The 26,883-nt window shown below is 38.5% G+C and overlaps 1 protein-coding gene across 7 annotated transcripts in view; it reads right to left on the bottom strand.

Annotated features, from left to right (window-relative positions):
* Positions 1 to 1,594: 1,594 nt before the first annotated feature.
* The window catches only part of gabrb4 (gamma-aminobutyric acid type A receptor subunit beta4), a 153,559-nt gene continuing 128,270 nt past the window's right edge, over positions 1,595 to 26,883 (bottom strand). For 5 of the 7 annotated variants that reach the window (XM_086013244.1, XM_086013245.1, XM_086013249.1 and 2 more), the window contains 8 exons: positions 24,625 to 24,692; positions 23,785 to 24,005; positions 16,983 to 17,065; positions 13,699 to 13,836; positions 10,427 to 10,579; positions 9,223 to 9,479; positions 8,581 to 8,670; positions 1,595 to 7,986 (listed from right to left, as the gene is read on the bottom strand). In XM_086013244.1, the coding sequence (XP_085869370.1) occupies positions 7,633 to 7,986; positions 8,581 to 8,670; positions 9,223 to 9,479; positions 10,427 to 10,579; positions 13,699 to 13,836; positions 16,983 to 17,065; positions 23,785 to 24,005; positions 24,625 to 24,692 (1,364 nt within the window). In that variant the 3' untranslated portion in view covers positions 1,595 to 7,632. The remainder of the gene's footprint in view (positions 7,987 to 8,580; positions 8,671 to 9,222; positions 9,480 to 10,426; positions 10,580 to 13,698; positions 13,837 to 16,982; positions 17,066 to 23,784; positions 24,006 to 24,624; positions 24,693 to 26,883) is intronic. The other 2 variants (XM_086013247.1, XM_086013248.1) reach the window with 1 other exon arrangement.

Below are 26,883 nucleotides of genomic sequence, written 5' to 3'. Positions count from 1 at the left end.
AATAAATACGTCAATGGCGGCGAATGAGTTAAAAGTCCTTTCTTCTTTTTTTTATTTTTTCGCGATGTTGGCAACATTTTTTATAAGTGCACGTAGATGTTATATACTCATCCATCCATTTTCTAAACAGCTAATCCTGTTTGAGGTCGCAAGAGGGGGGTGGAAAATGTTACAGCATACGGGCGAGGCTCACCAAGGACGTGTCAGGCCAGCAGTCTATCACAGAGATAACACGTGTGTAGTCACTCACATTCGCACTCGCGTTCGCACCTTCGAGCCATTTCAAGGTCTCCAGTGGACGGCCATGTGCGGAAGAGGCCGCGAAGGCCTGAGATGATTGCGCTTGTCAGCTGTCACTGACCTGCTTGTCTAAATCCCTCCATGTAATAACGCACTGACGTTAGACTTCAGAAATAGGCGTCTTTGACGTGGGGATCTCTGTGTTTTATTGGAAGTTAGATATAAAGGTAGCGGCAATGTAAAGTCGACTTTAAAGGGGGAAGGGGGATGACTATGTTGGTTTTTTTTTTTTTACCCGGTGCACATAGGCTTCCAAAGCACCTCTACAATCAATCTGTAAAATCAATGAGCTGCTTCCACCCGCAATTCATTGTTTCGCATGAGCAACACAACGTTTTAGATGTCTCACTCCCACATTACTTCTCCACTGCTCTAAGTGCACTCCCATTTAGAGGCTGTTCTCTTCACTTCACCTTCAGCACTGAAATACTCCAGTTCAAGTGTGCATCTTGGGGAGAGGAAAATCCAAATGCGCAAGCATACCTGTATGTGGTGTCCTGTCCTTCACAAGAGTGCAAACGCTGAGTTGTAACTCCAGCGCATTGTCCTTCAAACAAAACAAATTCATTATCTGCTACTTAGTGTGTCCTCTAAGTTTTGACTGCAACCCAAAAAGCTGCAGTGTCACTTTGTCCCACCTGCAGTAAAGTACGGTAGATCACTTTTACTGTTGTTTAAGTTGACAACAATTCCATTGGAATACAATTTTGCACGTATTACACTTGTCAGCTGGAGTTCCTTTGCATCATTATTCAGGTGTACTGGAGTAAAGGATATAGTATCTCAAGCGTGCAAGGTTTTAAAAGCAAATTATATCGTTTTTCTTAAAGTTCTCTTACCGTACAGTCTTGTTTGTCTTATTTATGGTGAGCGCTCTGACAAAAATGCAGGACACCAATCTTAGATACCTGATGCATCATCATCAGAGCTTTACCTTTTGGGGACCAATATTGCAGGAGAAACTAAAGATAAATTAAAGTGTGCACTACTGATGTTTTGTTAGTCCCCAAAACACTGGTGTAGCTAAAGTGTGTGTGTGTGGGGGTGGGGGTGGGGGGGGCACTGCCCCCCACTGAAATATGCTTGGACCCACTGGTGCCAGACCAGATAATTGACTTTTGGGTATTTTCCGATTTTCTTCCAGGATTTTTTTTAACCATATCTCCCGCCATTAATTTTTTTTTTTCTTTGCGGACCCCCTGAGATATCTTTGGCCCACACATGGCCCCCCCCCGGAAAAAAATCCTAGCTCTGCCAGTGCCTCAAAGGTCAAATGAAATGACATAGCTTTCTTTACTGTATAAGCCTTTATTTGTAAAAAGTCTGTTGTTTGAATGATAACCCTTTTTTTTTTTTACCACATACTTCAACACCTTGTATTTGTAAAAAAAAAACAAAAAAAAAACACATTTTATTTAAACACCTAAAAAAGCTGATTGACACCATAACATTAATTTGCACTGACAAAATAAATCAATAATACAATATCATACCACACAAATGTTGATTTCCATGTGTACCGATACTCCAAACAAAACCAAACAGCTCATTAAACAACTGAAATAAGCGCTCCAACGTGAACATAAACAAAACAAAGCATTGTTTTTCTTCCAGTGCCAGTTATATCTGATGAATTACATTTTTCCTTCTCGTGATTAAACAACAAGGATAACAATCCATGACAAATGTAACAAATACACCAAATAATAAATGAATACGAGAATGAAGCAAATCATTTTCTAATCTATAGTAAAAATAGATAAATAAATAAATTAGGGGCTGTTTTGTTCAGTGTTGTGTGTTTGGCCAAATTTTCTACCAACTGTGAGCTAGTCTCCCTGCTCGGCAAGTGTCACAGAGGGAGGCACACTAACTGGGATGATTCTGGCAAGTATCGCCATGACGGGAATCAGACCATAATAACCAAAGGCAGCTCTTCAAAGAAAAAATATGGGGAACACCCACTCAGTGTGCAATCACATGGCTTATGTCGGACGCCACACGTGGAGCGTCCTTTACATCCTTTGTAGCTGAAGGGTGACTGAAGTTGATGAGCATGCTGAACCTGATCCGACCACGTTTCCAAATTTGTGTGGTTTACAACAAGCAGGAGTACATTTTCTTTGTGATTCGCATGAATCCCAACATGTACATTCTCCATGTTTACATTTTATCTTATGGATATGCTTTTATCAAAAAAGGTTTGTTTAACGAGATTTAATAGAGCTGGCTGTAAAACAAGTGCAATTTGAGTATGTAAACACTGGATCTTTCTTATCCTGGCTGTGGTGATGAATCATAGGATGTCGAGTAAAAATAGGACTAGGTCAAGAAAATAACCTTCCAGAGGTCAGGTCATGCAAACCAAAATTGCGGTGCACACAAAATAATGAATGAACCAACTAAAGTTCTTCCAACAGTGAGAAGTCTGCATGTCAGCCTTGGTCTGGGCTTGGGTGGATGAATTTTTTCCTGCTTTATTACGATTCATTCTTGTTTTAAAGGGTGATCGTCACTTGTATTTACGTGTCATTCCTATTATCTGTTTTTTTTTTGGAACGTGTTCAAAACATGAAAGTCAGGGTTATTTCATACAAATAACTGTTAGGGCCAAATGTATCCGTTTATGACTTGAAGTCATAAAGCTAAGTTTTTTGGGGAATGAAAATGCTGAGAATCAAGTCATAATGTTTGGCGAATTTTCAAGGAACAGTTCTTATCTCACGCGAAGGAAGTCATAATTTTACGAGAATAAGGTCGAAATGTTACGAAGAAAGAATTTGCCTGCATCATGATAAGGACTGCTAAGGATCTTGTCGTCTAGTCGAGTTTTTTTTAATATCATCCTTAATATCAACAGTGTAATGTATGAGATAGAACCACATAACCGCCTCTTGCTGGTATTACCTGATTTATAAATGTCAGAGAGAGCGTCCATGTGAGACTTGCAGCATTTGACATTGCGACTTTATTCTGTTAATTTTTTTTTCAGGGAGGTCGTCTGGGGTGTCAATACTAAAGTAAACAATGACCCCTTACTACCTTGGACATAGCTCAACATATTTTCTTCTGCACACGTTAAGATCTATTGTTGGCAAGGGAGCAGCTGCATGAGGACTTGGCTACGTACCTTGCTTAAGGGCACACATGACAGGTTTTTTTTTTTGTGTTGTTTTTTGAGGAACAGGAAAGAACATCCAACTCGCCTTCTTAAGGCATATCCTGCTCCTCTAGCCTCTATAAGCCAGCTTGGCCATAATGCCCTTTATGTCCTTATATATATATATATATATATATATATATATATATATATATATATATATATATATTAGGGCTGCTCGATTAAGCGATTTTGAACCGTAACCGAATTTTCTGGATAAAACTATTTTAAAAACGTTTAAATTGTTCGATTTTGTTATTTTTGGTTAAGTCACTGTAGTTTTCTCTGCATTTCAGCTTCCTCCCACGAGCGCGCAGTACAATAACAACAACAACAACATCCGGCGATTCTGTTATTTGCTCAGGCAAGGGAGCGCTTAGTTAATAAATCGGGCAAATGTAGATCTGTAGTGTAGTGTGTGCCCCGCATGTACAATACAACCCGTGAGCGAGTTACTCAACGTCTGAAAGGCGTCCCTTTTTTTCTCCTATACCACGGACCTCTGGTCCAGCCGGACTATGCATCCTTACTTAAGGTTGACAGTGCATTGTATGATTAGGTGACAGTTTTGCACTAATTATTGATTTATGTTTAAGTAAGACAAGGGAGAAAGGTGAAAGGCTAGTCACTAGCTGGTTGGTAAAATGACTTTCTGACAGACTGTTTGGTTATCAGACTTGACTGTCTACCTTCTCTCATGTTGATGATTTCATTTCAGATGGTACATGCACTTTCTTCTGTCATTATTGGTTCAATTAAGAACAGACCTGAAATCTATTGTGTAAGTAAAATGCTGTTAATCCCAATGGATTATTCTGTGTGTATTAAGTTAAATTGACTGACATTTTGAGTTCAAAGAAAGAAAAATTAAGTTTAAATAAAAGACATTCAAAATACTTAATTTTTCATTATTTTTTATTTTACAAAGAAATCGTAATCGTAAAATCGGGTTTGAGAGAAAATAATCTGGATTTTCTTGTTAGGCAAAATTGAACAGCCCTAATATATAAGTGTATAAGTGTGTATATATATATATATATATATATATATATATATATATATATATATATATATATATATATATATATATATATAAAAGGTGATTCAGTGATTGTTTGATGGTTGAGGTAAACACTGCAAGTACACTGTGCTGAAATGTCCTGTGCCTACAGTCGGTTCGGCAAAGTGCAACTAGAAATTGTCATTCGAGTCGACGCATCCCGTTTGCTGACAGTTAGCCAAAGCCTTCAGTCAACATTAGCTTTACACTTGGGGGGGCCAACAGGTGAACCTCAACAGTCTCCACAAACTCCATCACTGTGAGAGGACTTGTTGAATTCTCCATTATTTTGTCAACACGTGTCTTTTTTTTTTCTCTTGGTTTTGTTTGCTGAAGTATGCCAATGCTAGAGAAGCTGTCCATGCCATTAGCAGTGAGGCTAGTTGGTATTTACGAACTGCCGTGTTTTTGTTCATGCATTAAGAAGTATTAAGTGAAAGATATCATATTTACAGAACATTTCACATGTAATTACACATATACACTAGAGGCAAGAAAAATTCACATTGAACTCAGATCATCACTCCCCCCCGCCCCCCTTCCATACCTTGAACGTGTTAAACGAACATAAGCTCTATCTTGTAGAAACACACGTACTAATAGTAACCGTCAAACATAAGGTCCTCACAGCTTTTGGGATGAATGTGCGAATTCCACACCCAGAATGCCGTGACAGGTAAATATAATGTGATGCATGCAAGGACTGCTTTTGTTAATGTGAAGGAGATTGAAACATTTGATACTTGAGTTAGTTTTCAAATACAAACACAAATACTTTTCTTGCAAATAACACTTCTTTTTTTGTTGCAAACATCCATCACATTGCCTTTGTAGAGAAACGAACAAAAAGAAAACTATACCATGTGTGAACTGTGCCTTAACAATTCTTACTACCTCATTCTATATGGATCAGTCATACTAGTGTCACGGACACTGGGAAAAAAAGAAGAGTGATTATGAACAGTGGCAGTTTCTTACAGGAGACAATGATAGAATAGAAGGTATGTAAGGTACAATTATCCTCTTATTGCCTGTTCTTAAATTCAAGTTCTGGACGATCCATATTAGTTGCATTTAAATAATTTCCACTTATATTCGCGGCAATTGTGTTGGTTCTTGTTCAGGAAACAACAGAAGAAAGGGGGACGTTTGGTTAGTTACCTTCTCTTCAAAATACAGCCTACACATCTATGGCTTACAGGATGGACTCATCATTTATATGATGTCACTGCAAAATGTGAACAACAACGACAGCAAGGACCGGGTTAGTGTACAAACCCCCTCTTATGAATTGTTATTGTTTCCCAATCAGCATTATATTTTGGAGACATCTAATGCATGCACAGAGTGCTTTTAGGAGATGCTGTTTTATTCAAGAAAAGTGATAGTAGTAGAACACTGGCTTATTTCACTCTGTTGTTCCGCTGTAGTCTCCCATTGTAATGGCCAAGCATTGTTGTCCATATAGTGCTACTGTATAGGATGCTGTTACAAATGCAATTGAAGATGATAATCTTTCCTCACGATATGAATTAAATAAATAAATAAAACATTTACTGTATGTCTGCTACACAGTCTCGGCCTTTGAGTTGTTTCACCCCTGAAATGCAGTTTAAGTGTTTGTGGGGGGGACAGTACAAACCAAACAAGAGTGACAGTTCAGATTTTCCAGTCTCAATCAACCTCAGAAGCTACATTTTGCATTACAAAAGTAGAACAAAACATTACAGGACTATTTTTGGCTGTCATTTCAATTTGAAGCAATTAAATGCTCTGTTTAGCTGCAACTCAGTATTATACTTGCGGGTTTTGTCGTTCCTTTAAATATTCAAGTTATGCCGCTCTCCAACAAATCCAATACTGAAGAGATGCCGAACATACAAATAAATCATGAAAACTACATAACAAAACTGTGGCTTGATATGTTGACTCTGAATATACATAATTGTAATCTTTTTTTTTTTCTTTCTTTTTTTTTTTTTTTTTACTGTGAATTAGATCCCACGAATCACAAAAAGCGGCACATCACTCCCATCTCAGCCCCCTCCCGTCCCATCCTTTTTCACAAAGCAGGAATGACGTCCATGAACGCTGCATATAAAGAGCATATAACTCAGTCAACAAGAGGAAATAACCAGTACAAATATACTTTCATGAGAATACGTAATAAAATGTACACAATGTTTTTTTCCCCCCCAAACAATCAAAATGAGCGATGCGAAACTTTATCTCGTAATGCCCTAGCTATAGAACATTTTCCGACACTCTGAAATCACAGTATTTTTCAAGACAAAATCATATCTACAATAATCAGCACTTGTTTTAAACCATAAAGAAAAGTAAACCCCGCCGCCCTCCCGTCAACCTGAAAATAGAATTTCAAAGTTTACGTTGACTCTGGTGCACAATTGTGGCGATCAAACACTGCGCGATTGATGTCTGATCAAGAGAACGCTACCACTTCAAATGAAATATAAAATTGAAAAAATAAAGAACGACACATATTCCAAACAAGGTTGCTGTACATGGTGGAACCGGAGATTTTCGTGCACTTTGTATTCATGGGCTACATGGGGGAAGGGCGGTGGGGGGGCAGATGAGAGGACGGGGGAGGTGTTCAAGGACCTTGCTCAGCTGATGCCTGACCAGACAAGCCACCACTGATTTCATGAGCTGCAGTAGAGGATTTCTGATTACAACAAGAATCAATATAAAGTCAATGGGGCATCTTCTCTCCTTCAAGAGCTTTCATTTTTTTTTTCTTCTTCTTTTTCCCATTTTTAGTAGCAAAAATATCATGCAGTCTGTAGTTCCAAAAATCCCTGCGGGGATCTTGTGTTTGTTCATTTGTTTGTTTCAGGAGGAAAAAGGAACTCAAAGCCTTGAAATTCTTCTCACATTTTTTTTAAACATTCAAGTCATCCTATTAATACTTTGTACAGCAGAAAAGTCTTTCAGGTTTCACGTGTGTGTATATATAAATATAATATACTGTATAGAAATATGCATATACATATGTTCAACCTGTATGTGTATACATATTTTGGAACTGTATCAAAGCCAATTCAATGTGCTCTCAAAATATGGCCCATGATTCCTAGTGGGATGCACATCAATTCACATAGTACAACCAGTAGATTAGATTGAAAAATCCAAAAGTGATTGGGAATATGACCCGGGACCACTTGTCAATGGTGCTTACATCTGACAGGTTAGGGATTTTCAATTTGAGCTTGGATGAGCGCCGCCGTAGTCGGCAGTTGGCCCGGCTCCGCATAGCGCTCCGATCCAGCGAGTGGTGGCTGAAGCCATCTCGGGGCGCCATTGGCTTCCTGAATTGGACCCCAGAGCTGTCGAAGGACATGACTGAATTCCGAGAGTCACTAACGCTGCTTCCCATGTCAGAAGGCATCACCTCGTTGTTCATTTCCAGAGTGGTGAGGAGAATGTTGCCGTACGCATCCACCTATGACAGAGACAGAGGCATCAGTGTGGGCTGTTGCCAAAAAGACGCCAAAATAGCCCACAATTATTAAACTCCGCTAACTCCAGCATCTTTCCCCAAATTTTCAAACTCAATACAGCAAAATACAGTGGTGACATGGAACGTTATTTCTAGCATGCCAAAATATAGCTTTTACATTAAGACATACACGAGTGAAGTGCAAAACCTGGTTCCAAAACAGCTGGCATATTTTGGGTGACTAATCAATCTGAAAGACCATCTTAAGTGTGTCTTTAGCAACAATATTAATGAATGAAGAGCAAATGGGAAAACACATTCCTAGCCGACCTGAAGTGTTGAGTATGGTCAATTAATAAATTCTTACTATTGTTGAAAAGGTGACATTTTTGGCTGTTTTGCGCCTATCAAATATAGAATAAACAAAACAGTCTTTCAAAAAAACATTCTTATTATTATACTTGAAAAGTATTGATGCTTTGATATTGTAAGTGGCAACCAACTATTTTGGAAACAGTTTGGCCGTTAAACAACTCGAAGCAAGTGCATTAGAGTGAAGGATGGCCTACAGCTTATATGATTTCTAAATACATGTACCCCGACTTTTCTTTGTTCCTCGAGATACAGATTTCTTCGCTGTGTAAATGACCTGAAGGTGTTGGTTTGAAACGGCACGGAAATGGAGTCCTTGCAATGTGAAAGAAAAATGAAGAGAACATTAAAACGACTATCAAATACAGTACAGGCAAATAAGCACATTTTCATTTGATTACAAAATGCATTCAACACACAAAAGCTTAGCATTAGCATGTTACGCACAGAAACGGGCGTCATTCAGTCTGACCATTCTACCTCAAATCTCATCGTTAGCCTCATCATGCTGTGTTTTGTTAAGTATGCTAACTACAAGGTAGCCGGGTGAGAATGAATGAAGCCAACAGTGACAACCACCTAAATAAGAAATGAGAATGTTTATACCACTGTTGGGCTATCTCAATGAAAAGGGGCTATGCTCGATAAAAAGCAATCACTGCTTGAGAGGAAAGCAATGGGTGATGGTTGGTGAATCGGCTGTGGTGGCAACACTGTGCTCCCGAGAAGATTACTCCGGCAAGAAGTGTCATAAAAATAGCTGTCTTAAATATTCCAAAATATTCAACTTTTTGGGGTCTACCTAAAGTCTGACTGACGTAGTAGTGCAAGTCGAATATAATGGAGGCAGCAGATGAAGATGCAAACCTGTTCCCTTAGGCGCTTCTCTTCGTATCGTGTGCGCTCATTGTTGACTTTATTCAGCCTTTCATTGATTTTCTTCTGTTGTGCCGGGCCCCGGCCAAAGAACACATAATTTACAAAGGCATATTCGAGCAGGGCCAGGAACACAAACACAAAACAGCCCATGAGGTAGACGTCGATGGCTTTCACGTAAGGGATCTTTGGGAGAGTCTCCCGAAGGTGGGTGTTAATTGTTGTCATGGTGAGCACCGTTGTCACACCTGAATGCAACAGCAGGCAAGCACACACACACACACACACATACACACATACACAGATAACCATAAATCAGTGCAAGCCACATTTTAGCTAGATTCTATAGACCATATTTATGTTCATTTAACTAAATAGTTGAGTATAACTTCCTTTTACTTGCTATCCCAAATTGAATTAGGCCTTTTGTACACGCATATTTGCATATGTGCTTCTTCATGTGAGGATATCGTCAACATTTTTATCACATTCAACCCTTGTTTGGCAAGGAACAATTGTCAAAATAATGTGCAGCACTGCCAATCATTAAAAAAAAAAAATCATCATTATATTAAAACTCATTCACTGCCAGACATTATCAGACCCTCTTTTACCCTAATGTTTGTAAAGATTGTCATTTCATATATATATATATATATATATATATATATATATATATATATATATATATATATATATATATATATATATATATATATATATATATATATATATATATATATATGTATATATATATACATACACATATATATATTAAAAAAAATATATATATATATATAATATATATATATATATATATAATATATATATATATATGCATACATATATATAATATATATATATTTAAAAAATATATATATACATATATACACATATATATACATATATACATATACATATATATATATATATATATATACATATACATATATATATATATATATATATATATATATATATACATATACATATATATATATATATATATATATATATATATACATACATACACACACAAAACTCACATGTAAAAAAAAGGGTTAATATACATGAAGGGTTAAAGGTTAGCTATTTTGAATTTGAAATAATTTCACTGTTGTTCCTCTGGTGGTGTTTGAATTTATATGGGGCCCATTTCAAGTTTTCAAATATAATACGTATGAATGGAACTTACCCAGGGCCACCCGAGCTGCAGAGGCATCATAATTGATCCAGAAGGAGACCCAGGATAGAATGGTGATCAAGATGGAGGGCATATATGTCTGCAAGATGAAATATCCAATGTTCCTCTTAATCCTGAAACTCAGCGAAAGCCTTGGATACGAACCTGTAAGCAGAAACAACCAAGTGACAGCGTGGATAAGATCAGCAAAGAGTGAAAAGGGGAAAGCGTTAAGAGCGCCAAACTCTGCACTTGACAACGTGCAGGGTAGTCATTTCTCCGTTTGTTCAGATGGAGCACTTAATTTCCCCAAAGCGATGGATTCCTTTCCAGGGACAAGTTCGATTCCAATTAAACATGGCACAAAGTCGCACACACGGCAGATTTTTCTGCAAGCCCCTATCTCAGCAGGCCGCTCCAGCATTCCTCTGAGACTTGTCACAGAGAGCTGCTCGCTGTTTCCTTCTCGCTCCCTCTGTCCTCTAAACATTACTGAAAGGCCATTTTAAAAGGTGATTGCAATGCACGGCTGCACACTAAAGGACAAAACACATAGTTCAAAAGTCCTATAGTCGGTCATTTTAGTGGGTATTTTGCTGAGAAATGTCAAATAGTTGTACCGCAAGTTCTTTTTTTTTCATTATTATTTTTTATTACAGTTAGATTTAAACAAGCAGGCACGCAAAAAGCAATAAAAGCAACCAGGCAAGCGCTCTCTGCTTTGCCTATATAGACTCATTTATAGTTTACAAACTCAAAAGATTACTTTAAATATGGACTAAGATTAGCATGATGGGTTTAATCTTTAAAAAATGCTTGCACGAGGAGCCCACAGTGACAGATGACCTCATCACCTGCAGATTGGTGAAAATCTTTTAACGAATCAATACTTTTTGCATACGTGCTTCATCTAATGGGAGACAAACACTCACCAATCAACCAAGTACATCCGAGATTAATTCTGCCAATAAATGCTTATGGATTTCACTTAACTCAAACACAAGAACTACATTTTATCTCTGCTTTGGTCTCCTTTGTCAGTGCCAGGATGCCTACGGGCTAGCTACAATGCCGTAACATTTTCACAAAATGTAGAAAAAGAGCTGAAAATAACACAACAAACAAAGTTCCTGAAGTCATTGGGATTCAAAAACTGTTCCTTGCCCAACATGAAAAGAAATATATTGTTTTCCATTCCATTGTTTTTAGCAATGCTATGATAACCACACATAAATAAAAATGTTGTGACGAATATTATTGAGTTTCTATTTATTTGTTCTTTACTTAGCAGGCTAATTCTTGGTCCATGGAGGATGACAAACAGACCTTGGCGGTGCCATTATGATTCTATGACTCTAAATAAAATGACTGTAGTGGGTGACTTCAAAATAATGTCCAGTAGATATTGAAATTGATCATTTTATGTATTATTGGATGAAGATTGTTACTTTCAGGTAGTAGGCGGAGCACAAACTGTCATGCAGAATCTTATTCTGAGATCTGTTACTGAAATTGAACATTTGATAATAATTAATAACATTTCCAAACAATCCTGATCACTTAAAAGGAATTAAGACCATGTAAATACAGTACATTAAAACTCATTCAATGCCTGCCATTCGCAGCGCAGCTAAATTCCTCAGTGCCAGCCATATTTGAGGATTTTGACCCATCTTTGAAGGCCCACAGAATAGTGTGTTTTATGACTATATAGACATGGCACCTACCGAAAGAAAAATTAGACTCTTTTCTTTCATAAGAACAAAAAAGTTTATTTCTATCTGCAGTGGAACGTAGGCAAGTTTCACTGAAAATCCTGTTTCTAGAACAAAAAACTGAGAAATCAAGGGTTTTGTGAAAAGACTTATACAAACTATCAACTTGTAAATTTCAACTTCGACCCCAACATTTTGGCTTTTATGACACCTCAGATATATAAACAGTACTTTTATTATTCAAAAACCCTAAAACAATTCTAAAAAAGCAACTTTGATGCCAAAAAACAAAAAATGTATGAAGATTGTGCTACATATTGGCAACGGGTGTGATAAACGACACTGGTGACATCTGCTGGCGATTCGACATCATTACAACGCTTCACAAGCCTGAAACTGTGAATAATTGCGTCAGAGCCTTGGGCATCAAATGCACACAAAAAAACGCATTTCTCAAGTTAATTCGATGTTGTACTAGTAGATTATAAAAAAATGATTTAAAACGATGTAGGCATCAAATGAGTTAATTATTTAATGTAAAAATAAAAAGTTAAAATATTTGACGACCTCATTTGTTATGAAGCATGAGTAAAGCTAGGGCAGTTATAGAAAATAAAAAATAGGTCATTATGTTTCTATTTGTGTTACGGCTCAGGGCAGACACTTATTTAAGATTTTCTCGTCTAATTTTCGTACATATTTCTCAAAAGCCTATGCACTTAATGCCCCTCATTGCCAGTGACTCATGGAAGGAATTAAACATCTGAATGAACTGTCAAACTAGTGAATATTAAAATAAAAAGAGACAAAAGAAAAACGGCGCTTGATCATTGAAAAAAATCCTTCTGTGGATGAATAAATCTTTTTCAAATGGGGAAGCGGCGCACATTTACAATAACTTGACAACTAACCCTGAACGTGGAACAGGTAACATCGATTAACATTTAAAGCAATACCTAATTAATATTACCACAAATGATAGTACCAAAATACTACTCCCTCCTCTGGGTGATTGGTATACTGCTCGGTCTCTGTGGGGGGAGGGGCATATTTATTAATGTGAGCCCAGAGAATTTTGTAAGCATGTCAAAATGACCAAAACTATCCACCACACAGGGGAGAAGAAAAGAGGAGGGAAGAAAAAAAAAGAGGAGCAAAACCCGCAGAAAGAGAGGTCAAGTTGTTGCGGCTCTTGGTTCGGCCAATCAGATGCCGCATTAGCAAGTCACTCGCACTTGTTTGACAGTAACCAAACAGTCATGAAATGAAGAAATTATTCCATATCATGTTTTACCGGGAGATGTCATTCTAATAAATGAAAGGCAATGTTACCAAATAGAGGTGTGCAAGTAATCGTTGTGTGTTGAAGTGTTCTTTTGTTGTCGCCGTGGGTTTTTCATGATTCAGCTTTTTTCTTTCCTCAAACTTGAATGATTCCATATTTTTGCCAAGGGTTATATATTCACATATATTTGATTAAAGAAATCTCTGCATTAACGTATTTTACCGTTCGGAACATGGTGGCCCAATGTGAGACTGATAATTCTATTAAAGCTGTCAATGGCTTACCTGTAGTAAACCGCACTTCCTTGGAGACCAAGCGGATGTCCACAATGGAGAACTGAGGTAACTCTAACTTGTCCACACCCGTCACAGCGCTGTCCCCTCCTTGCCAGAAGAACACAATGTCATCTGTGGTGTATCCGTCTGTCACACGGTCCAGGAAGGAAATGGGAAACAAAACCACACGGTCAAGAAATAACCATGAAATGGGACGATATTTCTCGTGAAAGGTGCACTTTATGTGTAGACAACTAGTAGAGGTTCCTCTGATGAATTCTGCTATAAAGTCATTCAGATCTGAGCAGATAGCTTGACTTTTGAAAACCATTACAGTGAGCAACGATATTACATCCCAGAATGACTTCATGGAGACATTGGTTATTTCCACACAAACCCAAACTCTGAGCAACCATACTGTCTGTTGCAGTTACTCACGCTGGAACTAGAACAGACATTCTGATTCTGGCTACCACCCACACGTGAACAACACACTCCACCACATTCGCTGCTCGTCACCATTGCTTATTTAGTTCCTCATACATACTTACAAACTCTTCCTGTGTATTGAATGATACACAAGCAACCCTTGCAATGGCTTTGATAGCTGTGCTTTTATTTTGACTGATAGAGAAATTGATGATTCATGATTTAAAACATAACCTTGACAAAAGGCCATAGTGTCAAAGTCACGCAGTGATTCTCAAAATGTAGTAGAAGTACCACTAGTGGTACACGGCTCCCCTGTAAGAATCACTGCCTGAGACTGGTAAACGATAGTAGACGCAATTAATCGACGAGTTGAATCATACGGAAAATCGCTGCATGTCGCAGCAGCAAGGAGCTGCTGGTCTTATGTGTATAACCATACAGTTTGAATTCTTTTAGGTATGTGCAAATTAAAAATAAAGACAATCAAGATGATAGTTCACTCAACTTTTATCAATCCTTGCAGCTTGTACCAGACTTCCTGACATGTTTATAAATGATGGTGCAACTTAAATTGAAGATGATACTGTGTATTTTAAAATGGAACCAAAAATTATACACTGCGCATGGTTGCACTATGAATACTACGAAACTACATCTATATATACAAAAAAATACTTGGAAACATATGTCTTCTTAGGGATCAAGCATTTTTTTATGCAAATATTGTGAAATCGGATGATGACAAAATCAAAACAAGGTATAAACGTGAAACGACAAAAAAATCCTAAATGATTAGAAGGAATGTATTTTTAGGCATTGTAACATAGAATATTGTAATGAAATGGGCTGTGTGTGTTTTAATGTTATGTATTGCCGTTGAGGGGTTGCGGCAATCACGTCACGTACTATTACTTTGAGTACTCCTATTTCCGAGATCTGAGAAATGTCGCTGGAAAGCAATCGTCAAGACTGGGGCTTGCTGTCAAGAAATATCTGTTGGGAGACTCGTGCACTTAGTTCACTATTGGCTTCAATCGACCTTCGTTTGGATGTTCCCCTTAAGTTGCCTGGGCTTGCACGCCACTTGCACGCCACTGCTGCGCAAAGCTTTGCCAAAGCAATTCATACTGCCACAGTGCCTTGGACTACCTCACTTTAATATGTCCCACTTGGCCACAAAACCTGCCAAATATTAATAGTCCTCCTACAGTAACACAATCTTATGCACATAGTTTTCAACACTGTTTCTGTCTCTAACGAGCCGGAATGATAATAATAAGTGGTTTTAGGTTGGCTATTTTCCCAGATAAGATCATGGAGACCAACCTAGACAAGAAGAAAAATATAAACATCCCATGCTCAGCTATCCTTACTCCTATTAAGCGACATCCCTTCCAGCCTCGCACCCAGCATGAATATTCATTAGCATGTGTCAGTTGGCCATCCTGCTCATTCTCAGCTGGCAGCGCAATCGAAAGTGATCACATTTGTAGATTATGTCAATGGGCCAGTTTGCATTCACTGCAGCATCGTCTCTCCGTGCGGTATGTTTGACTATTTTTCCCCTTCTATTAGTGACATGTCCAGACTTGTGACATTAAATTCACCTATTCAAAAAAAAAAAAAAAAAAAATCACACTGAATCTCGCCCTGGATGGAAAGTGCCTTATCAATCAAACTGATAAGAGTATACTGTTCACACTCGAAATGAAAACCCAATACTCAGAAATTACCAAACATATTCCTGCAAAGTTTTAATTCGTGTTTTATCTACATTTGATAAGATCACAACAATAAACAATCGGCAACTACAAGCAAAAATATGCAGCATAGTGAGCAAGTAGAGTGTTTGATAATTTCATCAATGGAAATGATCACACACTACAATTTTAATGAGACAAGCAGCACGTCCACATTTTCCTCCTTGGAAGGTGATTCATCGAGAATAAACCCTTTGTAGGAATCCAAACAAAATACGCCAAAGATATTGAATAGAACTGGATTTTACGCATCATTATCATTATCAATTGAATGACTATTTTTAAACAAAAACAAATATATTTTATACTGCAAGGTGAGCAAATACAACGGCTGCATCAAAAATTAAGCTGATCACATTCAGTTTTGATTGACACTCTCAGAGACAGGAGTTTATAAGTATTGGAGGCAAGCACAGTTTTTACGCCTGATGTCCTTCCTTAGGACTAACCACTGGTTGGGTATTGGGGCATTGGTCAGGAATCGAACCGCTTCTGTCAATATATATCTTCCACACCGCTTATCCCGTACAGGGTCGCGGGGAGGTGCTGGAGCCGATCCCAGCCAACTATAGGCGAAAGGCTACACCCTAAACTGGTCGCCAGCCAGCCGCAGGGCACACACAGACACCGCCACTGAGCGGGAACCGATCCCACGCTGCCCGCATACAACTCAGGCGTGTGTACCATTACACTATCAGTGACCTTCCGTCAATATAATCACTTAAATACTTGTACAAAAGGTATTTTTTTGTTCATTTAAAAATAAAAGGTATTTTGTTATGTGTGGTGAATGTAAGCACATATAAACTGCAGACTAGTGGGCAGACTGTGGTGGCCTGTCAAGTACCTTGCATCAATGTATTTATTTCAAGTAGCGAATGGGTTGTATTCTGAAGGTGCATTTGCTTACGTTGCTTTCTTTCCCCGCAGAGGTGTAAAAAGACAACAAAAAAATACATTGCATATTGGCTTAGCTGGCCCAAAAAAAACGTCGAAGGCAGCATGTCATAATTCATCATTTGAAGGTGATGATATCAGCAGGTATCATGTTTGTTTTCGAAGGTCTTGGTGAGAGCAATGGATACTCTGGCATTTACTTACAGCTTTCAATTTCCAAGGTGCAGTTCTGTTCATCAAGAGGGTATCGCCTCAAGTCCATCATACAAGCAGCGGTGGTGGTTATTCTGGGGGAGAAGACAGAAACAAAACACACTTTGAAAAGGTTTCATAGGTTGCTTGAAAAAGTCTGTGAAAAAAAGTCATGGAAGAGATCACATTCCACTCGAAATATAGCAGGTGCGTCTAGTGGATATAAAAATTCTACACACCACTGTTAAAATGTCAGGTTCTTGTGATAGATACTCAGTTTGTATGTGGGTATGCCAGCATTTATTTTCACATCATGCAATTATTATCATTGAAGACACTTGTAAGATTTAAAATTTTGAAGCCCTATTTTATAATAATTTTTGCTGATGTAAAATTTTATGCCATAATCGTAAAGACCTGAGATAAATTTACGGCAGACCAATACAAGACATCAAGCTGTGTGTGTGTGATGTTAGTTTGCATGGAAAAGACACATTAAGCAATAGGAGGAACATCTTTTATATTCAAAAATGTAATTAGCATCTTCAGAAAAATGTTGCAAATGATGAAATTTCATTGGGGACAGGCAAGACATTTTGGCATTTAAACTGTGGAAAAAATATCACTTTGGACCTTTTTTTTCTCCTTGGAAACAATTACTACCGTTTGATGGAAAACAACTAGCAATTATTCAAATACTGATAGCAGTAAAATTAATTGCTTTTCAAAATGAAATTCAGTAGGTTCAAATAAATTAAAAATATATCCAAATCTTTCAATGTATTGAAAAATAAACCACACAGAAAACAGCCTTTGGCCTCAAATGGTGTATTTTGCCTTTCAGGTGCAGCACAATAGAGTCAATGTATTTCGTATGTATGTAAGTGGTGCAGCATGTTTATCATGGCAGCTTTCATTTGCTCAGCATCCACCTGCGTATAGCATCACCTACCATATGTGAAACTGGAAGAAAAACAACAACATTTTGAACATATTGTCACAGTCTCAGAGGCCAGTAGCACATTTTCGGACCTGTTACATGATTTACGTTTCTTTGTGTTGGAGGATGGTGGGACTCATCAAAAGTTTGACCCTTTAAAGCACATTTTGAGCAAGCATGTTCAAGCATAAGCCACTGGCACGTCTTTTGTTGTTTTAGACTGATGCAGTCCAGAAATGGGCAAAATCGAGACCTACGCACTGAAGCTGATAATATCGGGAGGCAGGAGAAGAAGCCTAGTAAACGAAATGTGTGTGACCGGTGTGTGATATCTATTATTCACAATGACACTGAGCTGCATTCTGCTGCACAAGCATTCTGCTGCTCAGACTGCATTTGTTACCACTCTGCCGTGCTACACCTCCCTGCTGCCTTCACAGCACTCCTTCGCTGACTGCATACAGCGGGGCGACACACTGCTGATACACTATGAGAGGACATAACATCAGACCTAATTACATTAATCGGAGAGGTCACTTGGCAATTAAGACTTCCCATGTAAAAAGTTGCAAATAAGCAACATGGCCATTTTTAACATCGGTTGGACTGTGTGCCAAGTGGGAGATACAACGACACAATACTACCACAGCTAATGAAGCTTATAATCAAAATACAAAACACGCATCGTATACACTCACCGGCCACACAATTAGGTACACATGCACAGTATAATTGTGCAGAAGTCTACCTAAAATGTTACCTTTCACCGTCATAGAGGTGTAACATGTTTATTACTGTGGGTGGAGTTTGAGGTGTTGTAAAACTGCATTGTATCATACTGAGAAGTGTTTTTCAGTTATCTCATCTATACACTTCAGAAGGCTCCATAAATGGATGAAGATCCTTGCGCAATCATCATTAGCACTAGAGAAGCTATAAAACGGACATTCCTTTGAGTAGGTTGACTATCTGCAGCATCACATTTGTGGGGTCAATTAAAAGCCAATTAATTGACCCCACCAAATACCATATTAGCTGTAGGTCTTTGGCGTATCATTCAACATTTGTATTTTACAGGAAAATAATCGTATTCGAGGATCAAAGAAAGATATTAGAACGGTCAATGATTGAAATATACTCATAATTTCTTTCCTGCATTAATTCCAAGATTTTACTCAATATCTCTTCCAAGAAAATTGTAGTTGAAAAATGTGATTAATCTTGATCAATTATGGAAAATTTTGTGATTTGAAAAATGTAATCACTTGACAGCACTAATATAGATAAATCTCTATAGTTATATATATGTTTATAATAATTTCACTGGCAACGGCACATCTGTGGAGGGTGGGGGAGGAAGAGGACATGGACACACACTGACACGTGCGATCTGGGTGCAAGGCCGTCACCAAGTGCCCAATTCACAGATCTCTGATCTCATTAGCCAACTTTATACCATCCACCCACGGAGCTTTGCTCGCAGTTCCTTATATACGTACTTTTCGTGCCTCGACCTGCCGCAAGACACGAACAAATCAGTTTCTTCTTCCACCATGTCAAGGACTACGAAGCGTGACTCTCGCATGCAGCATTTAAAAGAAGTGAGAGGAGCCACTTGGATTGGCGGTGAATCAAGTCGGCTGAGTTCACATCCGCAACAACTCAAACCGCCTGAAAATCCCAAAACTCGGTGTGACCCGCCCCTGCGCGCATTTAGACCGCATCTCCAGACTTGCATTGGTTGCAAAATTAGAGCCCTAAGTGTCAAGCAGTACATCACAACAGCGAGTAACAAAGCCAACGTGCACCCAACATGAGAATGAAGTATGCCTATGTAATGAAAAAAAAAAAAAAAAATATTGAGATTAAACAAAAGCAGAGGTAAGGGCCTATCCCCTGCATTCAAAAAGACATCCTGTCAACACAAGCTACTGCTCCCGGTAGCACTGTGAAGTTGAGAAAGCCTGGCAGCAGCTTGGACTAATGGACAGAGAAGAATTCTTTACCCCCTTGGCACTCAGAACAAAATCCCACAATGAATAAAAATGTGCTTATACGTGACAGCTAACAAGTCAGGGGAGCGCCAACATTGAGTTAGGCACATGTTAGGTGCCTAAGAGAGAAGGTCTGGGATTTGGAGAAGTCAGTAGATATGAGTCAACAATGTTCAGTCCCACTTGAGACGGATGGCAGCACGTTCAAATCTGAGGAGTCTGACGTGAATTTCATGGCTTTGTAGAGTTTATGAGAATGATGTGCAATGCATGCAAGAACATTTTGGGGAAAGACGTGCCAATGGTTAAAAAAAAAAAAAAAAAAAAAAAAAGAGCAGTCAAGTGTATTTCCTATTCATCAAGTGTGCATTTATTGTAACTGTCTCGGGTCTGGAGGTGGACTCCAGACAAGGAAGACTGTGTCAGATGCATGAGCAACACTACTGACACCTACGCAGTCTGCTGATGCAGCTGCTTGCAGAGAAAATAGCAGAAAATATTTAGTCACCTGAGAAGAACTTCAATGGAGATAAAAAAAATTAAAAAAACACACTAAAAAGTAACAAAAGTTTCTCAAGTCAATCACTCATCAGGTGAATCAGGTTAACAGCTCAGTGTTGTTTGGGCGGTTAGAGTCCGATTTACCAATTCATGAGCCTGTGTGGGCAAATTTGCGATTAAACTAGCAGCCAAACATGAAAAAATAGTTACAAATAAATTAATCAGCATTCTTGTTACACGGGAATTGCATTTGCATAGTCTATTTGAACTTCAGCAAGGGCGTACTAGCTACAGTAATTCAATATCCTACTTATTTAAAATTCTAATTTCATGTTCAGTGTTGTGCAAAAAAAAAAATTTTATGTTATACTGAACTATACATGGATATTATTTGATTCACAAAAGAAAATCAATACAAATCACATACCGTAGAACTAAAATAGAAAATAATTTCACATCGTCATTATGTGCCCCTACCAGATGGCTTTTTTTCTCTCTTCTAATTATATGTATTTCATAATGAATACTTGGAAGTGATTTGATTGCAAAACCAGTCAGTCTAAAAATAATATTTACAGTGTTTTATCTGTGTGACTTTTGGTTCGCTTTAGCTCACTGTACACGGGCATAGTCCCATCGGCCTTATAGTTTGCCGACATGGGAACACTGGCAGGAGACCCTTTTTTTGCCCCACTGAATTATCGGGCAGTTATTGTTGAGCCCGTTATCATCTGCCTGGCAACAAGTAAAATAATCCAAGTCATTCAGTTGATCTCTGCTGCTAGAGATGCAAATGCTAGAGGGCAAAAATAGAAGTTGTGACGTTTTATAATGTATAATGTCTGATTTGTGTTGTCTGCGAAACTGATAAGACTCTTTGGAAGAATAATGTTGGCTTAGTGTTATTATTAGTCATAATATTAGTATATTTTTAGTACTGTCTATTATACGGAGTTTGCACTGCTCCTAAACGCCTTGTTCTGGTGGGAATAAACTGGACCTGAGGACAGTTCCAAGGTCTTGATGCAATCTGTTAGTATCCGTTATGCACAGAGTGATAATAACAAACAAGCACCTCCGCAGATGTTCGGAGGAAGAGCTAATGCCAGAATCCGTATCAACAAGATTCCCGTTTCTTGCAGCACACCATCAGCGGATGTGCAAGTGCAGGTGTAATCCCATTTTCTTCTGGCTCACATCCAATCTTCTCAGCTCATGATAGTCCTTTTATGGCTCCAATGGAACCTTGCGTACCTTGCGTGGTGCAGCTGGGAATGTTAATTCAGATGAGGAAGCGACGGGTTTTGGCGCCATTTTGTCAGGGTCTTGTTGTATTTTCTGGTTGCTTTATTTTAGGCAAAGAATAAAACAGGAATTGCAGAGGGATATACTTTGGATATGAGATTCTCAGGGCATTGAATGGATTGCAACTGGACTGTTCCGATGTTCTTAGAAGACGTTTCGGCACCTTATTCGAGCATCGTCGGTTCATTCACACACTAGGTAGGATAGCTCTAGCATGAGTGTTGGTGTGGAAACGCAATTATTTATCCTTTAATTAGAACATGTCAGCTCAGAAACGAGTTTAAGTCTGTCTGCAACGTCTTACGTCACAGGGTTGATGCTGCTAATAGTGGGTTTAAGAGGGAGCCCTTTCTTCATTTTGTATGGAAGACCATAAATGCAAGTGATGGTCTATCGTGGCTGTCGCCAATAATAAAGTACACGACTGATGGGCCCTGATTACTGCAATGTTTGTCGGTACTTAGTGATCTTGTCTTATACCCACTGGTCGGGTCTCCTTTCAGTCTTTCATATGCACTGGTATCATTGAGAAGTCTATGTACCTTGGAATGGTCGTCGGTTTTGTTAAGAATGACTGTGCATCTTCCCGTGTCTGTTGGCAGGACTGTGATATCCTTTCTCAGTGATGGCACAGCCTTCTTTCCTCAAAAGAGGTTAGGAGGACCTTGGCGTTGGAAAAGAGTTGTTTCAACCTAATTTGTTTCCTTTCGCTTTCTGTTTGGTTATTCGTCCTCATAGCTGACTGAGTTGCTGTGGAACTTCTTGTGGCATCAAGGCAAAGATCATCAACCCTTTAGTTAAAACCAAATTTTTCGTTGGTTGCATTCCCCCTTTTTTTTTTCTCCTCCAGGTGAGCAATTGTGATGTGCAAGCATTCGGCCTCCGTTATCATTTCGGAAATGTTCTTGTTTGTCTTGCTTTGGTTTTGTTGTGTTAAAATAGCTGGGCTGGAAAGAATAGTTTGTAATTTGAGGAATAATGCATCCACTTTTACCTTAAGGCTTACATATTCTGGACAGAGAAGACATCCGGCACAGAACAGTTACGATCGATTCAATGCCCTGAGAATACAATGGATGAATGAGCAAATTCACATAGTATGAAAGTCTTTTGATAAACCACGGCGACCAATATTAAATGTCGTTGTAGTCTTGCATGAGGGATTGCGGAAAATATATGGGGTCCAGATCAGTTATGAATTAGCTTGAGATGAGCTCTGAGATTAGATAAACTCTTGACGTTCCTGACAATATCTGCATCCTCAGTGAAGTTCAAGCTATCAACTTGTAAATTGAGTCCGAGCCAACCTTGAATATTTACCGAAAAGTTCAACTTCTGGAGCATGGTACGCCACAGCACTGATACTGCATTTGTATTGTGCTGATACGTTTATAGACTTCTAAAGAGTCATAAAAGGAGAAAAGAGAAAACTTATTACTATTCCTTCTCCTTCTTTGTCAGAACAAATTCAGTAATTCAGAGAGTCTGAACACTGATTGTCACATTAATAATGCATCCCTTCGTGTGATCTAAACCTTGTCACTGCCATTTTATTCATAGAACAAAACATATTTCCAGCTTCATCCACTCCTCTACAGCACTTTATTTTGGAGACTTGTGAAGAAAAGCAACTGAATTAATTCTGATTTTGAAGCCTCGGGACACTGTGTTAGTTTTAGCATCCCCAAAGGGATCTTAGATATGTCCCTCTGTGTATTTTTTTCGATTTACTCAACTGTCAGGATGATTCTTGACATTAAACTCTTTTTCAGCCTTTCTGTTTCCGTCAAATTTCTTGCCCCTTTCTGCTCCAATGTTACAATCTAATTTGAGTAACTTGAACACACACGTTATGAACATGTTCACTTTTGCTTTTTGAGTGCCATGGTACAGAGAAGAGCAATAATTTATTTGGCTCTTTTGTTGAAAACAGCCAGTACACACCTTTCATCATGGTTACAAGAAGAGATTACCGCATATACACGCACCGAATGCATTATCATACCATTTGTTGATGCAGTTCTTGAATATGCACTTTTATGTTGTGTCTAGTGGGTGATCACAGTGCTTTTACCTCAGCCCGTACAAGACGGTCCCGTCGGGGTGAAGTCGGATCATACGGTTTTTAACTGTCACTCCATGAAGAAATGACTTCTTGTCATTAAGGAAGTAGGTGTCTGGGAGCCAAAGCTGATCTGCGACACGGTTATCCAGAGTCAAGTTCAGGTTCAGTTCACCGTAGGCCAAACGTTTATCTCGCCAACTCTGCTGGAAATACATTGTGATGGTATAGTCCTGGAAAGTGGGGAAATTGGATTTTTAATACATTTGGATAGTAAAAATGTTTGCTTCATCCAAACTACAAACTACGAGTTTTCCCCTTTGAACAAATGCCGGCCTTTTCTGCCACGCCTTCGTGCATTTCTGAAAGGATTGTTCTGGGATATCCCTTGATGACTTCACTGAGTTTGGGAACGAGGCGGGAAAAAATCACATGGAGCCAAGTCGGGTGAGTTGGGAGGCGGATATAGCGCGGCAATGTTCTTCACTGGCAGGAACTGTCAGATGCTCAGGGCATTATGAGCAGGTGGGCTGTCATAGTGAAACAGCCACAAGCTGTCCTGACACTACTCTCACCTCTTCTCACTCACTAAACAAAGCAGACGCCTCAAGATCGCTTTGTAGGCATGCTGGTTGATCGTCCAGCCCGCATTGAAGGAGAAAACTCGTAATTTGGGTTTGAAATATGTCTTTTGTGACACCAGCTTTCTTGACACACCTCATACGTGTTTTTTAAGAAGAACCGATGTCATAAGAAGTATGACCCAATGTAACAATAAAGCAACTTTAATACATTTTGATTGTGTCATTAAAATAACGAGACCATCGCATGATCCCACATTGTGAGACTCACCATGTTTACTTCTGAGATGGAATCGATGCTTGCTATGTTGATGCTCATCCCGACTATGACTGGAGCACCTGTGGAAATCAAAGAAAAACCAATGTCAATATAAATAAAAGCTGTGGAATGTGTTATGGTGACATGCGTAATCTATAGATTGAAGTGTATATAAATTGATGCGTTCATTTCTTGAATATGCACTGTTCCTTTAAATGCAGGAATGCTACCGCCACTTTACAAGCTACGCTGTTTATGACACTGCTTATGCAATGGATTATTCACCAGTTGCACATATGGAACATGTACTGTGTGATAATGACATTTTCAAGCGCACGAGGCACAATTGCAAAGGTTACTCTGCATACCTGTGATGCATTGACAGCGACAAACTAAAATGGTTGCTGCTGCTTAGGGAGTGTTCATAAAAGAGAAAAAGAGAGATAAGCTACTCTGTGGGTCATGAAACAAAACATGCAGTCATCCATCCATGCTAACGCGTATGCTAGAAATTCATGTAAAACAGCAGCAAGAACAAACTATGCCTCATTTACATGATTGCGGTACATCTTGTAAACAGATATGCACAGCAAGTCGCTTACATGTACTATAAACACTTAGGCCTTCTTAAATATTCAGACAACTTGGTTTACAAGGCGATCCATTTGCACCGAGCATGTAACGACCTTGCAAACAATCAACACTAGCTGACTTCATGAGAAAGATGCTTCTCGCTTATCATCGTTGTCATCGTCATCAAGATGAGCCTTTCTTTCTAATTTCACAATGTTAGGACATTGTAGGGTAATGTTGAAGGCTCCAAGCTCCTTCCAAAATATTAGAAACATTTCTCATTTGCTGAAGTACAGTTGTACACACCTACAGCCAAAATAATAAAGGAATTATTATCCGGGTGAAGAATAGTATTGATGCATACAGTGCCGTGAAAAACGATTCACCCTCTTCTGAAGTTCCTACTTTTTTGCAGTTACCCCACTTTAATTTTTAAGATCATCAAAAAAATGTAAATACCAGACAAAGATAACCTAAGTAAGTAATAGTAATGCCGTTTTTAAACAGTGATTTAAAAAAAAAAAAAAGACTATTCAAAACTAGAAAAAAAACCTGACCTCTGTACTCAAAAAAGTTCTTATGGATTAAAGTGCATCAATGAAAAAACAAAGCCCTGTTGAAAAAAAGAAGTATTGTATTTGTGATTTGTTCCTGTCTATCTGTTTATCTGGCAAAAGACAAACAACTACAATACAGGCTTCAATTCATGTCACTAAATATAAATAACTTGGTCTCGAGACATATCAATGGGATCCCTTATTTTAGTTTTAATTAGCGGTAGTCAAAAATCCCTGCGATAATCATACATGACATGTTGTCTCATGTCCTACAATCCTACTTTCCCTAGCGGCCCTTGTCTTCCCATTTCTAAATGCCCTCAAGCTTTGTCATATTCCCTGACCCATCTTGTTGCAAAACTGAAAAAAAAAAAAACGGGAGTGGAAAGTAGGGCCATTTTCCATTGCGCTTTGAGAAGGCAACCAGTAACCGTTTTCCCCAGAGATATCAAAGTATATTTATTCGCTTCATGAAGAGGAAGCGAGAAAGCAAAGTCTCGCTCTCTGCATATTTTGATGCCGCTCTTGCTTTGTTAGCGCAGCGTTTTCAAAACAAATCTGCTTGGGCTTCACTTGTGGCCCGCATGTCGGCTGAACAGTATTGTCAAATACAAGCATCAAAACTACTGTTTTTGTGAATAAATGATGTGATGAGGATGTTTTGGCCCCTTTAATATGTGAATGCAGACAATCTGTCGAAACATCAAGTATAATGCCCTAAAAGATACAACGACATTTCAAAGAAGCAAAAATAATAATCATTTAGTGTGTAACAATCACCATTTGTCTTAATGGAGCAATATTTTTTTGCAAAGTGTCCAAAAGACACATTTTTGTTCACAATGACTCACTGAATCTGCTTGAGGCTAGGCCTCGCATCAGGTTGCACAATTTATCCCCAAGCGATCACTAACTGAGGTGATTATTATTAGCTCACAGTACACAGTGGAGTAATCTGAAATATTAAAACAAATGTTTGGCTAAAAAGAAGGTGTACCACGTCAGGTTAAATGGAAACGCCATTAGGATTACAATGTTGTTTCCAGGCTGTTCCAGGCATACATAAGTCAATTGTACAATTATTTATAATCAATCACTTTGATTGGGGAGCAATGATGTTAGCTTCATCTGTTACCTTGAC

The sequence above is a fragment of the Filicampus tigris genome, chromosome 17 (genome assembly GCF_054856515.1).
Source record: "Filicampus tigris isolate MCC_2025a chromosome 17, RoL_Ftig_1.0, whole genome shotgun sequence".
Lineage (NCBI taxonomy): Eukaryota > Metazoa > Chordata > Actinopteri > Syngnathiformes > Syngnathidae > Filicampus > Filicampus tigris.
This window is presented reverse-complemented; position numbering and strand designations above follow the sequence as displayed.